Source organism: Salvia hispanica, chromosome 3 (assembly GCF_029641045.1).
Source record: "Salvia hispanica isolate PSC_SH4W2 chromosome 3, Shi_PSC_v1, whole genome shotgun sequence".
Classification (NCBI taxonomy): Eukaryota; Viridiplantae; Streptophyta; class Magnoliopsida; order Lamiales; family Lamiaceae; genus Salvia; species Salvia hispanica.
Window position 1 is genome coordinate 1,568,569 of NC_142694.1, and position 17,658 is coordinate 1,586,226.

Sequence of the window (17,658 nt, forward strand, 5' to 3'; positions counted from 1 at the left end):
TTTTTTATTTCCAAAAAAGTGTCAAGTTTATGATAGACTTTTGTCTTTCTTTTCTCGTCAAAATTAAGTGCTATAACGAGTAAGATGTTTTATGTATTTTAATGCTAGGCTAAAATGACTTTACTCGTTATTAGTATTACAAATGATATGTACTATTAGTATATCAGTGCATTTAATTAAATTGTAGTATTTTCTAAATAAAATAATATTGATTTTCTTAATGTATATGAAAATTAGAACTAATATCTATATAATTTCATTTCATTTAAGCTCTTAGCAGTATAGGTAGCTTTATTTTGATGGTAAGCTAAGCTCTATGCCCAGGTATAAAGCACGTGTAAATTGTTTATAATGGAGAATTCATATGTATCTACATTTCGCCTTATTAAATTTTAACTATAAATAAATAGATTCTAATTCAAATAGTAGTAATTAACTAATAATAATCAGTCAATAAAAATTTTAAGACAGGGCCTAAATATATCTAATTTTACTATGCCCTATTAATAATATGTTTGGTTAGAATATACTCCTGCTACTTACTACTATATGGAGTATTGTTTGTTTAAAGGCGTCCAAATATTGAAGGATTTTTCTACAAAAAATACTCTATCCATTTTGGATAATCATAAAAATCAATATTTTTTCTATTTTTGGTAGTAATGACTATTTATTCACAAATAATTGGAGTTAATTCTGGACGCCGTTCCTATTCAATAACTCTACATAGTAGAGCATTTACGCAAAAGTCTGCTTCCCACATTTTAATTAAGAAATAATTATCGTTACATTACAACTTTTCATTGAATATTGGGCCATGACATTTGAAATTAGAATACAAAATTACACTACCTCCGTCCCCCAAAATTTGTCAAACTTTAATCCGACATCCCCCAAATTTTGTCACACTTTAATCCGACACAAGTTTTAAGAAATGTAATAGAAAATGAGTTGAAAAAGTTGATGGGATGTGGTCTATGGGGTCCACTACCAAAAATGGTAAAAGGTGAAGTGTGTCAAATTTTCAGGGACGGATCGAAATAGTACACTGTGTCAAAATTTTTGAGACATATGTAGTAATTTTCAATTTTTTGTAAGTTACATAACCAAGCACACAAAATAGTTAAGCAACACAAAATCAAAGAAGAAATCTATATTGTATAGACACTATGCTTCTTTCCCTTTATTGCCACAACCACAAAAAGGGTGAAAACAACATAAAAAAAAATATACTTTACAATTCTATCAACACAAATTTAACCAACCAAACTTCAAAAGCATCCAAAACAAACTCAAGAAGTTCAATCTCTCAACTACAATAGCCCTATAACTGGTGAATGTGCAAATATCATTTTCTCCTTGCTCTCACCATATCCCCACCTCTGGCATATGCTCTTCCTCCTCGGCTTCGCCTCCCCGAGCATCGTCACAACGTCCCTCATCGAGGGCCTCTCCTTGGGCAGCTTAGCAGTGCACAAAAGTGCAATCTTTAGCACAAGAATCATCTCCTCTTGCACATGCCTACACTGCCCTGCAATGTCCGGATCCAACGCAGCCTCGGATTTCGCCTTACTCTTCACTTTCCGTCTCACCCATTCGACAATGTCGATCGACTCCCCAAACGAAGGGTCCAAAGGAGCCCTCCCGGTCAAGAGCTCGAGCAGCACTACTCCATAGCTGTATATGTCACTCTTCTCATCAACCTTGAGTGTGTAACCATACTCTACACGAATGAAAACAGATCAGAAACGCGCGTTTTACATCAAGAAACGGGCTTTTTAGAGACGAAGGGAGGGGAATTACCCGGTGCAATGTAGCCATATGATCCAGCCACCATGGAAACAGTCTCATTCTTGTGCAGCATTGTCCTTGCAAGGCCAAAATCAGCAATCCTTGCCTCGAAATCAGAGTCTAGCAGGATATTGTTCGACTTCACGTCTCTGTGGATGATCGGAGGGTGGCAGTCGTGGTGAAGATACGCAAGTCCCTGCGCTACACCAAGAGCAACATTGTACCTAGAAACCCAATCCACCAACACCCTACCGGCTTCCTTCCCGTGTAACGCAGCCCCAAGGCTCCCGTTAGGCATGTACTCGTACAGCATCATCACATCCGCCTCGTTGTGGAGATACCCGAGCAATCTAACGATGTTCCTATGCCTCAACTTTCCTAAGATATTCACCTCAGCAAAGAGGTCATCTCCACTCTCCACATCACTTGCTTCTGATCTCCACAGCTTCTTCACTGCTATGGCAGTGTGAGGCCTCTGCGTCTCGGCCTTGTACACGATCCCCGTCCCGCCCACGCCCACCACGTTCGACTCCTTTATGCAAGACAAGATCTCCGCACTTGTGAAATGCAGCCTCTGAAATGCCACAAGCCTCCAAGGCCATTCTGAGCTGCTTTTCTTGAACAAATCTGTGAATGAGCTGCTGCTGCATAGGTACCACTTCCTGTACACCTGCCTCACCGCGAAAACGAGGATCCCCGCAGCGAAAATCGCAGCGATCCCGACGGAAAATCCAACCACAATGTGCTTCACATGAGCCTTACCATGCCCAGGTGGCCTAATTGAGCCCTGTGAGCAAGGTGGGAGTATTGCACCACACAAACCGGCATTCCCTGCCAGATCGTCCGGATTGATCGTCATCAAGATCCCGTTGCTCGGGACGGGCCCCACGAGCTTGTTGTACGAGACATTAAGCGTTTCAAGGGCCGGTGAGCTGCCAAAGTCCTGAGGTATCCTCCCAACCAGAGAGTTGTTGGATAAATCAAGAACTGAGAGTGTTGGCATTGTGGCAATAGCCCTTGGGATTTCTCCACTCAACTCATTGCTTCTGAGGTTCAAAGTCACCAGCTTTCGACACGAGGCAACGCCCTTCGGAATCACCCCGGAGAAACGGTTGCACGACAGATCAAGAACCGACAGAGAAGGGCAGTCCTGGAACTCATCAGGGATCTCTCCCACCAATCTGTTCGAGGCCGCCATGAACGTCTGGAGAGTGCCAACGGAGAGAATGCTCGAGGGCAACGACAAATCAAGGCGATTCCTCGAGACATCCACAAAGGAGAGGGATGTAGAAAGAGCAAAATCTTGAGGGATTTCACCGCTCAAATTGTTGGTGGCCACCTCCAGCCTCTGCAGCCGAGGCAGCGTCCCGAAGCCCAAAGGGATGGCTCCCGAGAGGCGATTGTTGTGAATCCTCACACGGACGAGAGACGAGCAGCTAGCCAAGCTCGCGGGGATCGGACCCGAGAAGGAGTTGTTAAACAGAATAAGCTTAGTGAGATTCCCCAGCTCACACAAGCTAGGTGGAATCTCACCAGACAAATTGTTTGATGAAACATCAAGCCATTGCAAGGGGGAATCTCTCCCAAGATTCAAAGGCAGAGATCCCTCCAAAGAGTTCCTCCACAGCTCAAGAACCTCAAGATTCCTCAGCTCACCAATCTTGGGAGGAATCAAGCCACTCAAGTTATTACACATGAGATTCAGCAGCTTGAGATTCCCAAGCCCTGCCACCTCATAGGGAATCTCACCTGAAAACATATTATCTGACAAATCAAGAAACACCAAAGAATCCAACCCCCCAATCTCAGAAGGAATCCTCCCTTCAAACCTATTCTGATACAAGTAAACAGTTGTCAGCCTCTTCAACTTCCCCAACTCCTTAGGAATCTCACCTCCCAAAGTCCCCACAGCCAAATCAAGATACTCAAGATTCCTCAAATCCCCAAACTCCTTAGGAATCCCACCCTCAAACTCATTGTACCCGATGATCATCGTCTCCAACGACTCCATCTGGCCTAACTCGACCGGGATCCTCCCGGTCAAGTTATTCCCCGAAAGGCCTAAAAACCTCAGCCTCTTCAAATCCTTGAAAGATGAAGGAATCAAGCCTTCAAAGAAACTCCCCCTGAAATCCAAACTCTCCAGAGAAGATGCATTGCCTAGATCATCCGGGATCCGCCCTTCGAAATTGTTGCTCGACGCGTTAACCATCTCCAGCCCAGGGAAGGCCCCAAGCCCAGAAGGGAACCTCCCAACAAAGCTGTTCTGGCTCAGATCAATGCTTTTGAGTGAGGTGAGATTGGCTAAAACCCTCGGGAGCTCACTCGAAAACGAGTTATTCGAGAGATTGAGCTCCACAAGGCTGCTCAAATCTTGAATGTGATCAGAGATGATGCCACTGAGGTTCATGCTGGACAAGTCCAGCCTCACCACGAGGCCGTCTCGGCTGCAGAGGATGCCGGCCCAACGGCAATGTGGGGAGGTGGATATGTCTGAACCTGTGGAGTTTTCTTGCCAGTTTTGCAGATTGTTGAGTGGATCAATGAGATTGGATTTGATTTGTAAAAGAGATGAGAGCTGATTGATGGAGAGAGCAGAATGGAAAGCAATGGAACAGTAGAGGAGGAAGGGGAAGAGGAGGTGAGGCCTCATTTTTTTTTTGTTTTTTGATTTGATTAAGGTTTGGTTTTTTCAGTTTTCTTGCACCATTATAGGTTCTTGCAAGAAGGGTGGTGGTGGTGATGATGGACAGGGAGATGTGTATATGAGCAAAGGTGAATCAATGATTGGTTAATCAGTTAGTTAGTAGTACAATTATTATGTAGAGTGTGGGGCCCTTGTGCTTTTTTAGAGTGGCCTAATTAATTGATCAAGTTGGGTGATCAAAGTGTCAAAGCTAATCTACGAGGTCGAATCTGTCTCACATGATTTACTCCTTCAGTTTACTCCCTTGTTCCCCGTTAAGAGTCTCATTTTTTAGCGGCAGAGTTTTAAGAAATGTTAAGAAAAGTGGGTGAAAAAAAGTTAATGAAAAAGAGGTCTCACTTATATATATTAGTTTTAAATGAAATGTGAGTGGAATGAGTTAGTGAAAGGTGAACCGAAACTCTTATTCGCAGACGGATTAAAATAGAAAACGGGACACCTATTCGCGGACGGATGGAGTATCTCATTGTGCCAATAGGATCATTACATTTCTTATTCGATATATGGTTTTATATATTTTAAATTTATTAAAAATTATAGAGGAGTGTATTAAAAATATCAACACGATCACGCTAAAATGTTTATATAGATTTGTGTTGATATTTTAATATACTGTGTCGACGTTTTAAATATCAATGTCAACATAGTGTATTAAAATATCAACTAAGTTTATGTTAACAATTCAATGTCATCGTATTGACATTTTTAATACCATATATTGATGAGTCAACAGAATTAGCGATTTAAGAAAGTTAGCATTGGATCACACCTATGTAACGTATAATAAATTAGAGAGACTATCATTTTTGTTAAATGTGTCACTTAAATAAGACATTCCAAAAAAATATCGCTTTAAATGCGATTGAGAGGGTGGATGTTGAATATAAACGAGATTCGTTTAAATGGATAGTGAATAATGTTGTACTGATTTTAACTCATTAATTAATAAAAAGAAAGAAAAAAAAAACTAAATGTCCCACTAGTAGGTCGAGTATGTCGTGTATGATTTCAAATTCAATTTGTATTAGCTTGGTGTTGAGTGGACACAAAAAAAATAGATTAGGAAATGCTAAAATCGAATTTCCTAACAAAGTATGCTAAATTAAAATAAGAGTAAAGGTCAAAAATGGTTCTGAACATATGCCCATTTTATGATTTTGGTCTTAAACTTTATCTTTTGAATTTTTTGGTCCTGTACATTTCAAATCGGATCACAATTGGTCCTACACTATCAATTTCGTCAATTTTTAAACAGTTTTAACCCGATTTTGATGGTTTTAACAGTCCCATGCGGGTTAAAACCGTTTAAAAATCGGTCAAAATCAGGTTAAACCCGTTTAAAAATTGACGGAATTGTTAGTGTAGGACTAATTGTGGTCCGATTTAAAATGTACAGGACCAAAAAATTCAAAAGATAAAGTTCAGGACCAAAATCATAAAATGAGCATATGTTCAGGACCAATTTTGGCCTTAATTCTTAAAATAATTATATATAATTAAAAACACATTGTAGGAAAAAAAATGTGACCCTTCTATTTTTTTGGTATTGGTTGTTTTTGTTTTTGTGGCATTGCCTAATTCAACTTCTTCTCATTAGATTTGATCGTTTGTTTTCGATAATTGCAACACAAAATGCTCAAACCACTGATAAAACAAGCAACACACTTAAAACAACCATGAATAATAGTCTTCCATTCCCTCCGTCCCAGATTAAGAGTCACTTTTTGCCATAAAAGTCTATCCCAGTTTAAGAGTCACATTTAGAATTTTTCATATTTGGTCATACAATTTTACCCCATTATTCATCAAAATTACATCAAAATATCATTATCTACATAAAAATAAACCAAAACAAAAATAAAAAACTTAACATACGCCAAAAAGTCAAAAAGGGACCCACTTTCAACCAACTCACTTCATTTATTACACACTCCACCATCTCACTTCATTTATTACACACTTCCACTCTTTCTTAAAACCCGAGCCATAACAATAAGTGACTCCTAATTCGGGACGGAGGGAGTATTTCTCTTGGTTCATTTTTTTTTTAAATTAAGAAAAAAAAAGGAAAAAGAGATGGGACCCTTTTTGCATGTGTGTGGATTTTCTTTGTTTGGAATTAGTAACTATAAATCTAATGATTAAGTAGTGATTGGATTAGTTTAATTGAGTTCGTGAGGTCTTGGGATTCTAACCAGCTATTAATCTTGCTGCAAATGACTGTAACCATTTGGACTATTGCACATTTCTTCCGACATTAAAACATGGAAGGAATGTGTTTAATGAAGTGACAGTGCTGCTAATTGAATATTATTGCCTAATTAGGTCAACTCAAACAAGATTAATGAATATTCAGAATCTTAATCGCACATAAAGTACAAATAATTATTTATTTTTATTTCAAAACTGTGAAAGATAATGTTTCTTGTTTTGTGGTTGTCAAGAGAAAACTGTTCATGTATGAACTACTATCATGTGGGATGTCAAGGGTTTTTCATTAAGTGGAGCTGTCAATGTTATTCTTTTCATCTCTCTAGAAAAAAGAACATATGATTTTTTTTTGGTTTTAATTTAAATATTCGAATGGATAAATAATGAGTTTATAAGGTGTCAAGATGCCCAAAGTTAAACCCCTCATCAAAGAAAAATGACAAGATGAGAAAGTTAATTTTCTATAAAATCGCGAAAAACGAATTATTTATAATTTGACTCGTGCTTCGTAATTTAATAAATTTGTTTTATTTAACTTTTTAGTTTTTTAGGCTAAAAACGACATTGTTTAATTATTCAGGTCGTCACATTAGTACACTTTATCAATATTCACCCACATTTCTAAAAAGTTGTATGTGTGCTAATCTAGCATGATACTCCATTTATTAGAAAAAATTATCGTAGAAAATTAAAACATTTTTTAAAAATCATAGTGATTTATTATTCAAATTTTGAAAGGTGCAACTAACCCAAAAATACCCAAAGTTTTCTAATCAATAAGCCTCTAATTAATTTGTTGCAAATATTGTTACATCTCTTATTTCAAATTAAATGTTGGGTTTTAAATATATAAATGCTACTATAACAGTAGAATATTCTAGTATTTATAATAAATACTAGTAGAATATTAATCAATCCCACTTCCATAGTCACAATCTTTCAACATTGGACATTATTTTGAGTGTCACAATCTTTCAATTTCCATGCACACGTTGGCCAATTTGATAGAACAACGACTCTGAAATTGACAACTCCTAAATACAAATATGAATATTAAAAATTGTGATCAATATAATTTAACCAGTCGAAATAGACTTTGCTCGATTTTTATTTAAAATAAAATAAAAAGTAAAACCATATCAATGATTAATGAGGGGTGTGGACCCCGCCCCCATCCTATTTCAATAATATCACTTGGAAAATAACATGCACCCCATCTGTAACGTTGTATCTTTGCATGAATTTAAAATTAGGAAAACAGTACAAAATTTAATTTATTGATATAAGTTGCTAGTAATAAATAAACAAACACTAAAAGTCGAAAAAGGGCTGGACACCATGTGAATTGAAGCTACACCATCACCTTCTTCTCTAGTTAAATGATTTTACATATGTACCCCTCTTCAAAATCTTAAATCATAGTACTAATATTTTTTCACAAAATTGATAATTTGGGATATAGACATTTTTTGTAAAATGTAGTCATCATAATTTTCATAATAATAGTAATAATGATAACGAATGGAAGCCAATGAGGGTAATATTGTATTTACAGTGCGATCAACATTATTGTTTTTGTCAACACCTATGATTATATATTGGCATGTCTAAGAATATTCCTAATTAATTTATATACTATTAACCAAAGCTAAATTCTAAAAGAAGTTAAAAAAAAAGTTCCACCTTTATGATCATTGTATAAAAATTATGATAGCATAGAATAAAATTTTTATGATGTAAAGAAAGATCTGCTTATGAGTCTAAATGAGGTGTCCACATGCTTAAACGTATCAAGTAATCACATTTCATATTTCATCATTAGAGGTGGGTTTAATTAATATAATGCCACTTTATTATAATATTTTTTAAATTTTTTTTTTCATTTTAATGGACTTTGGGTACCTTTTAATTATCAAAAGTGATACTTTTTGTTAGTATTTATCTCTTAAGACTTGGGCTAGCTAGAGAAATTAGTGTGTAATTATGTCATTTTTAGTAGTTTATATACTATTAAGTTTGTGATTAAGGTAATAATTGCTATAATATCAATTGGATTTCTCTCCTCTTTTTGTTTCTTTTGCAAAAACTATTAAATTTCACAGACTTGTAATTTGTTAAATTATTAAAAACATTCAATAGATCAATCACTATGGCATGATTGTTGGCCATAAAATAAAATATAGAGAGGAATCTGGGAATCTCAATTATACTTGATGGTACTGAAAATAATTTAAGCTATACAAGATTACATATTATTCCAATCACTGGTTGTCTATAGTTATTAGACTATTTATTAATTTTTCCAACATTTGTACTCATCTTCCATTTTTTGATGCTTTATCATTTTGCTTGAAATAACAAGACTATTGGGCCTGATCTCACATATAGGCCTATTATGTAAATAATGTTCATTTGAGTCTGGACTAGCCCAATTAATTTATGTAGTAAGCTATATTTATCACAACAAGAAGTTTCAACATGAAAAGTTCATGGTTTGAATTCAATAGCAACATCTAAAGTATATGTATTCATTTATAATAATAATAATAATAATAATAATAATAATAATAATAATAATAATAATAATAGTGCTTTACTCATTCCGTCCCTAAAGAGTATGCACTATTTTATTTTTCGTCCATCCCCAACTCTCTTCTCTCTAAAGAGGTGTGACCCATTCTCCACTAACAATCCTGAAAAAACTTTCTCTATTTATCTTTCTCTTACTTTACCAATAATACATTAAAATCCGTAATGAACCCAAAATTCATATTCTTTGGAAACGGAGGGAGTGTTATCGATCTTTTGTGATAATGTGAATAAACAAATTTCCGAAAAAGGTTTTATTGGCACGAATTGGCTGGTGACACGTGGCAGCTGCAAGTAGCTAAAAAGAAAGACCGACAACACATAAAGCAAAGATTAGGCCAAAAAATTACAAGGTGTTGAATTTGATTAGTGGATATTACTGTTTGAAAGTGCCAGCTAAAAAGTTCATTTATCCATCCATATTTTTCTTATACAATTATTTAATAATCTTATTGCTGACTCAACCCTGACTCACAAACCAATAGAAAATTTACAATTTCGATTCTTACACTTTGTAAAATTTCCAAAATAATAAAATCAAGATGATATCCTAAACACGTTTATTACTAATTATAAACGAGATAAATTTGCTAATAAGAATTTAATTACTTAAGTATTTATTAATTATATTAGGTGATCGATGGTTAGTGATTCATCATTATTGCTTTCTTAAACACCACGAATTAATGTATAAGGATTTTTATTAGTTGGCGTCCTAATTAATTAACCCTTTTTAGTGGTGATTAAAATTTCTAAACAAGACACATTACTATTAGCAATAGTGAAGAAATTCGGTCATGCAATTAATTATTTATATGACTCATCAATTATTGTCAATTTGTCATCATGAGATCACGTCTTACCTAATTAACAAATTTTATTGTCTTTTTATTTAGTTAACTCCTCTCTTATCGTACTAATTGATTGATTAAATTTCCATCTAAGAATTGGAAATTTTTATTTGTATACATTGAGGAAATAATAATTTTCTATTGTAAATAATTAATTATTAATCCAAAATCGTTGTCTCGTAATCTTCATATTCCGGAAATCTTTGAAAGATAAATATTTAATTATTTTATAGTATGAATCATGAACAAGTCACCATTTTAACTAGATAATAAATGGATAAATGTTTTAGCAAAAAAACATCAAATTAAATGATCCATGAATCTAAACCAAAGGATGACATGATTATTACAAGGAGAATTTAAACCTACAAACAAAGTTAATCAGAAAAACAAGAAACTTTAATCAAAGTTAAACTTTCATTGAAATTAAAACGGAAAAAAAGATTGGATTTTATGTTGAGAAGGACATTGAGAAATGGTCAATCTAGCTAGGGAATCTTCAGACAACTAAAGATTTTATTCTTCTCCCACCATGTTTGGCCAATCCCAACTAGCCATTGGAAAATAAAAGGGAAAAAAAACAAAGAAAAACTTAGGTCAAAAAGGCAAAAAAACTGTAAATTTCAGCCAAGAAGCAGACTTGCCTAGAGGTTGCATTTTTCTCTCTATCATATTTCAAGAAAACTCAACCCCTTGGAGACAATTGATTCTCATGTAACATGTTGCATACTTTTCTCTCTCTTAAGCAATGCCTGCGAAACCGCCCTGACGTCGTCGTCGTCGTCTCCGACATCTCTTCCACCTGAAAATAGCCAAGAAGAATAACAACAAGATGTGTTTGTGTGTGTGGGAGAGAGAGAGAGAGAGGGGTGAGAGATTTGGAAGGACTTGATAATGGTACTTATAATATGGGAGAATGATTTTGCTTAGTACATAGGGAAATAAACAAAGGTCGACAGCTTCAAAGAGATTGGATAGGAAAAGCAAAATAATAATAAAGATCACACATTTGCATTTGTCGGAAAAATGATGAAGTTTACTCAAATTTTGGTATGTCCTGCAACTTTAAAATTTAGCCGAAAATGCGATGTTGTTTTATTTATGAGTTCGCGGCATTAATTAACTGATTATATAAATACAATATCACTGAAGTTTCTCGTGTGAGATAATTGCTAGCAGATCCAAACTTCATGGTTTTTCTGATTAATTTTTAAAATTGCAGAACATACTAGAATTTGACCATGATGTTAATATTATCTTCGTTCCATAAAAATATGTGCATTTGAAATGACAGTTGGTGGACGAATATAATAATAGTAGTACTTTTTTCATTTGCCATAATATATATTTCCATCTTAATAAGGGAGCCTACGAAGTCAAATAATTTGTTCTTTGTTTAAGTGCAAGGAACCTTTTTTATAACTAAAGGGAGCGAGGGCATTGAAGTGGAAAAATGAGGGAAGCCCATGAAAAATTGTTTGTCAAACACTAATTTAAATGGGTAATAAAAACAAAGGAATGATTAGAAAAATATTATTGGCCAAACACTAGCTTAGAGAGAACAATCAAAGATAATGATGGGGCGGCTTCCAAAGTTTTTTAATCATACATGTAATTCTCACTTTATGGAAATCAAGAAAGAATTTTAGATTAAAAAGATACTACTACTAAGCTAGCACTATTATAATTAGTTGGGCAATCTAGTTAATTAAATTTAATCAAGTTTGGATAAGAATTCCATAAGTCACTATACATATACTATTCTCCCTAAAGATGGTTTCTAATTTTCTATTTCACTAAAGCTAATGAAATTCTTGCACTCTTTAGCTAGTGTGAGCTTTGTCACAAATTATATTGAATTAATAACTTCTAAGTATCCCAACTAATAATACACTTGATTAGAAAATGAAAATTAAAAACCATTATCAAGAGAGTCCTAAGGTTAAATTGGATTGGTGAAAGGTTTTGTTTTTGTTGTTTTTCTTTGATTTCTTTTGTAGTTTTGGTTTGTTTGGATTGCTAACAAATTTTTCGTTTGTTGTTTTTCATTGATTTTTTTTTTTTACAATTTTGTTTTATTTCTTGCTTTAGCATTTCTTTAGTACCTTCTTAGTTATTTTTAGCCTAACATCCAAAGAGGATTAACTCTAAGCCACACCAATATTTTTTTCAATTTTCTTTTATGGGTCATTACAGAAAATGACACATTTTGTACGGATTTAAGAAAAAATAAATAAAGATTGTGAATCTCCATACAATAAACAAAAGAAATATTGGAGTGACTTATTGAGTCAGTTGAACTCATATTTCCATCAACCAAAACTACTTTTTCTTGTTTTTTTGTGTTTGATCTCATGGGATGCTGTGGAAATCATGATTTCTTCTCGACAATGATTTGCCTTAAGTGGATACCATATCATAGATGAATTCAATTTTGTTTATTATAGGATGGAATATGGTTAAGTTATTGAAATCAAATATCCACCAACTTGATTCGTCTAGAGTATGTAAGAAGCATGTTTAAATACGTTAAAAGTTGAACAAGCTTTGGAAGTTCTAGAAATGCATCATAGTAATATAATGGAATTGCATAGAACCTAGTGTAGAATAACTATATGTATAGGTATTCATACAAACATAAAATGACCATAGAAGCGTAGAATTGTAAGACATTCATGTGTTAGGGAGATTCAATATACAGAACAGAAAAACGGATAATCTATCTGAAAGTCGTGATAATCACTTTCAGATTAAATCAATTTCGGTGGTTCTACCAAATTATTTGATCGGATAAAATTCAGAGAACTCAGAAATATCATATGTATGTTCGAGAGTAATTCGAACCAAAGAACTGATCAGTTCTTAATAAAGATGAAGGGTTGCATCTGTTAATTTCGAAAAGTTGCATCTGTTAAATTCTTAATCGAATTTAGCTGATTTTCAAAGTTTTTTGAAATTGCAAATTAGTCCTTTGATTTTAAGAAATTATATTTTCGGATGAATTTCTTATAAAGCAATTTCGTTGGAAATAAAAAATTTCCAAGCTGACACCAGTCAGGGGCTCTGTCCCTTGGACCCCGCTACCCGGGGGCGCTGCCCCCCGTTCATCTGTTAAGGGGCTTCGCCCCTAACATCATAATGAATTCAAATAAGCGTGCACTCCGCACCGCCATACTTAAATTATGTATCATTATAATAATACTGATCAATCAAGTTAATCCAATTACACTAAAATATCCAACATCATATTCATACAAATATAAAAATGGCATTCATGGAGTATATAAAATGAGCATATGAGTGTAAAATATAGAAAAGCTGACAGTTTCTTCAAGGGAAATTGCAGTTGAGAAGATCACATACAATACTCCAATGTCATTCAATGAAAACATGAATGGAACATATCTGCCTACAACATTTCAATATTTCAAGCAAAGATAGGTGAAAATCGAGCTTCGGATCTGAAAAATACGAGAGGCGAAAGCTTTTGAGTAACACTCCAGCCAAAAGAATTGCATTCACAGTTTATAAATTGTTTGGCTAAAAAAGAGAAATGATTGTTGAGCTGAAGACCCTGTAGTAAAAACAAAGGGAACAACAAAGCTGATGATCATATGTGTGGCCCACAACAAAAACAGCCACCAAGCTTGTATGTATATCTATATAGACATCTCTCCAAAACATCCAGTCCGAGACGGGAAGAGCTTCTACAACCCGAGAATGAAAGAATGGATCTCTGTCCAGCTTGATACTGTGTAGAGAACTCCGGAAAGACCCTTCCAGCCAGGCATGCTTTCATCAGTTACTTGTTTCTGTTTCGCGACCAGAGCTGGGAAAAGGGGAACAAAAGAAACGCCGAAATGATTTCCCACTCTTCTAAGGCTGGCGCTTGAACCTATCACGATTCCCACATCTGCTTCGAGCAAGCAAAGCAAGTCACCCACTGAATCTCCAATATAGATGGTCAGGGTCTGCTTATCGTTGCAGCTGTTCTGCAGTATTTTAGTAAACACTTGAACTTTGTCGATGGGAGACTCAATCTTCTTAACAATCTCACCCGTTGATATTGAGTCTTCAAAGACCAACTCATTTGCATGTATAGTACCATCGTCTAAACCAACTGTATGAGGTTAGACCAAATTAGTATAACCCTCAACGAATAATGAAGAAATTCCGTCCTAATCTTAGACAATACTAGTACAAAACAATATAAAGCACTTCATAACATATAAGTCAGTTCCACAACACCATTATCAAAAAAGATCTTACATAAATGTATTTCACAGTCTCTTAAATCAGATTACTCAATCAAAAGTTCAACATTCCTAAACTAAAGGTAAGGACAACTCTTAAGTTTTACAAGTTCACTTAAAACTTGAGGATGCAATATTCATGTTTCATAATGTGATGGAAAAAGGAAAAGGCTTACCTGAGGAAAACGCAGACCTGATTAGATCAGCACACCAGCAATAGGAGAGGATATTAATGTTTTTGTTCAACTTTTCATTCTTAACAGCATTCTGAAAAAAATTGGTACAACCATCATGCAGGACAAGGCGCCCTCCAGCCCGTTTGATGTCGTCAGCATTTATACCCTTCAATACCCCAGACTCTATCACTCTTAAGTTTGCTTTTTTCTCAAAATCTGAAAGTTTCTCAAGTGCTGCACGCAGCCCGAGATAGTTGAATTTGTCCTCTACAAAGTACAATTAATCACAAAAAAATTTATCATCAACACTCCAAGCCAATTAGCAGGTCTAGAAGATTGACAACATTTATGGTCATGAGAGAACCATGATAAACACTCACCTTTATCAGAATGCAGTATGCTGTCAATGCACTGTTCATACTCTTCAGTGTAATCCTTGGAAAGTTCTCCCCATGTATTTCTTAAATCAACTGAGGACATCCGAGCAAGTTGAGTTCCAGATTGGTTTTGATCTGATTTTGGAGCTGTTATAATTGCTATTTCCGCCAAGATCGCTGATGAGTCCACAACAGTGCACGTCAAATCAAAATCTGAAAATAACACGAGACATTTTTCTGTTGGGTTGTGCTCTTTAGAGAGTGGAGCAACAATTTTCTGCGCAAGTGGCTGGGCTAGAAAGAACTCTATTTCAAGCTTCATAGCGTGAAAATAGAGCTTTTCAATTATATCAAGCTCTTCCCCAGTTAAAGATACACTCAATGTTTCCAAGAGATCCTCTGTTTGCAAAGCTGCAGCCTATACAGAAAAGAAGGGATAGAACCCCCGGGGCAGATTAATTAATGAGAAGTAAGGCATATGTTGCTTTAGTTGAATGCAAACCTAGTATTGCTAACAAACCTGAAAAGCATCAGAGGAATAATTGTCTATCCACTTTTGGTAAGGATGAACACCTTCATTGGGATCAACAAGTGTCTGCAACTCCTTACCCAGAAAGGCATAAAGCCTCATACAAGGTGTCATGGCACCGATAGTATAAGCTGCCAATTTTGTTTTCTCAAAAGGAGTAGCGAGTTTACCAGGAGCTTTTATTCCATCAACCTTTCCCGAGGCCGTTGCCAACAAAAAATCTGTATACTTAACAGTTGCAGCATTTGGAGTGATGTCTTTGGGCAAACTAAAACCCCATACCTGCATAGGCCAATGTGGAGAACAGTTAGGAAAACAGTAACACAATGGAGTGATGTCAACTTAGAAGCAAACGAAATGGATTACAGTTATCAAACTTAGCCAATAAACATCCCACAAGCTATTATGTCAGGTTTCTGGGTATCTAGTATTTCACACAACAAGATGGCATATGATCAAGTTATTTAGCAAAAGCAAACCAAAGAGCCAATCACATGACTAATCTTATTTTTATCCACCATAGACATGAAATAAACACGGAGTAGCATAATAAGCAATGTGTTACTGATCTAATTCACAAATAGTGAAGATTCCAGACTTATGAAAATAAATCTACATACAATCTTCATCTTCTTCTGTCCTCAGAGGTTAATAGTTTAGATCCAAAAGGTGTCTAATAGATCCAGAAAACTATCTAGAAAACAATTTTAAACAGTAAATCCTTGATGCCATTAAGAGAGATTTAGTATTGTGATGATTTTAAACACTAAATCAAAAGTTTTCTACCCATCTTACAGAAGGTCTATTTTACAAACAAAGACCAGAGTATTATTACTTACATCACCAGATGAATCATGCATTTTGAGTTCTTTAAGAACATTTTTTCGGAGTTCAGCAATCCCAAGTTTTGCATCGTCATCATCAGCACATTCCTCAGCCATTTCATACCTGATGAACAACTTTTGGACCCTTACAATTAGAAATTATATCGCATTACTATTTAAACAGAGAGTTTAAATTATTAACAAATAATTAACAGAGGTCAAATAGTTATCTATAATCGATTCCACTAAAATAGGTTTCACAAGCATGCACAATCTTCATTAAACTGGAAATTCTTAAAGTGTAAACAGAGAGTTTAAATTATTAACTTCAAAACCATTTAACAACCTATGACACAAAATTAAAATTACAAAAATAAGAAACAGAAACAGAACATATTCTTTTGCAAGAAAGCTGATAGAATCTCTCAACTGCTAATATTTTCCCACCAAAGAATGAAGTATTCCATTAAACTAACATTCACAAGAATAAAACACCTATAAAATCGTTTGCACATTACGAATCTCTCCCTACGTTATTTCCTAATATATCAAAGAAAATATCCTCACTAAGAATCTCTCCCTACGCTTATCATTAATTTACTCACTAATTCTATCACGATTTCAAGCACAATTAAAAAAATCGTGATACGTGAAACAGGCATATGAATTCTATACCAAGAAACAAACATCAACATAGAACAAACTTTTATTAAAGAAAAACTGATAAAAACATTTAACGACAAAAAAACATAAGAACACGAAATGTAGATCAAATGAACACACAAAAGTTAGGATTACTAACGCTTTCACAAATGCACGGAGGAAATACACGTCCTGTGCGATATAATCGCGAAATGAGTCGAGCTTGAGATTTCCCGCCGCCAATGCGATCACAAACGGAGTGTAAAGAGCTTCAGTCCACTCCTTCTTGAACTTTAACCAGTACTTCTTTCCTAAGCCGTCTTCTATCGCTGCCGGCAACTTCCCCGTTGCCGACGATGCCATCGTAATTGCTTTAAAATCACCGGTAGTCGATGCGAATTTGCGAGATCGGAGACGCTGCACGAACGCCGGGGAAGGAACAGAACGAGAAGAAGTGGAAAACAGATTTGTGGAGAAATTGGGCGATTGCCGCGATGATAGGGTTTTGAGGGAACTTATCAGCTTCTGCATCAAATTTAGCGTGATTTTCCTTATTCTTCCAGAGTTTATTCCTCCAGAAGGATGTTCCACCGGTTTTGTGCAGCTGGTGGAGACGGCTGCAGCTGCAGCTGCGGAGGCGGTGGACGGTGGTGGCGGAGAGAGGCGGAGAGAGAAAATTGGAAAGTTTAAAATGGGCGGATGAAAATA

General features: G+C 35.3%; 2 protein-coding genes across 2 annotated transcripts; both read right to left on the bottom strand.

Annotated features, from left to right (window-relative positions):
• Positions 1 to 1,140: 1,140 nt before the first annotated feature.
• On the bottom strand, positions 1,141 to 4,557 carry LOC125216787 (uncharacterized). Its single transcript, XM_048118554.2, has 2 exons — positions 1,804 to 4,557; positions 1,141 to 1,723 (listed from the first exon to the last, which is right to left on the bottom strand). Exons 1-2 carry the CDS (start codon positions 4,442 to 4,444, stop codon positions 1,314 to 1,316), a joined length of 3,051 nt encoding a protein of 1,016 aa, XP_047974511.2. The 5' UTR covers positions 4,445 to 4,557; the 3' UTR covers positions 1,141 to 1,313.
• Positions 4,558 to 13,611: 9,054 nt separating this feature from the next.
• On the bottom strand, positions 13,612 to 17,640 carry LOC125215734 (heme oxygenase-like, multi-helical). The gene is made up of 6 exons (XM_048117262.2): positions 17,111 to 17,640; positions 16,324 to 16,432; positions 15,476 to 15,766; positions 14,959 to 15,373; positions 14,579 to 14,845; positions 13,612 to 14,269 (listed from the first exon to the last, which is right to left on the bottom strand). Exons 1-6 carry the CDS (start codon positions 17,479 to 17,481, stop codon positions 13,857 to 13,859), a joined length of 1,866 nt encoding a protein of 621 aa, XP_047973219.2. The 5' UTR covers positions 17,482 to 17,640; the 3' UTR covers positions 13,612 to 13,856.
• Between the last annotated feature and the right edge of the window lie 18 nt (positions 17,641 to 17,658).

Bases quoted from the DNA above. Each gene is read 5' to 3' on its own strand.
- LOC125215734 (XM_048117262.2), bottom strand. From the start codon at position 17,481: ATGCAGAAGCTGATAAGTTCCCTCAAAACCCTATCATCGCGGCAATCG. The intron at 15,374-15,475 runs GTTTGTTAGCAA...TTTTCTGTATAG, and splicing joins ATTCCTCTGATGCTTTTCAG to GCTGCAGCTTTGCAAACAGA. The intron at 14,270-14,578 runs GTAAGCCTTTTC...AACCTCATACAG, and splicing joins CAGGTCTGCGTTTTCCTCAG to TTGGTTTAGACGATGGTACT.
- LOC125216787 (XM_048118554.2), bottom strand. From the start codon at position 4,444: ATGAGGCCTCACCTCCTCTTCCCCTTCCTCCTCTACTGTTCCATTGCT. The intron at 1,724-1,803 runs GTAATTCCCCTC...TCATTCGTGTAG, and splicing joins ATATGGCTACATTGCACCGG to AGTATGGTTACACACTCAAG.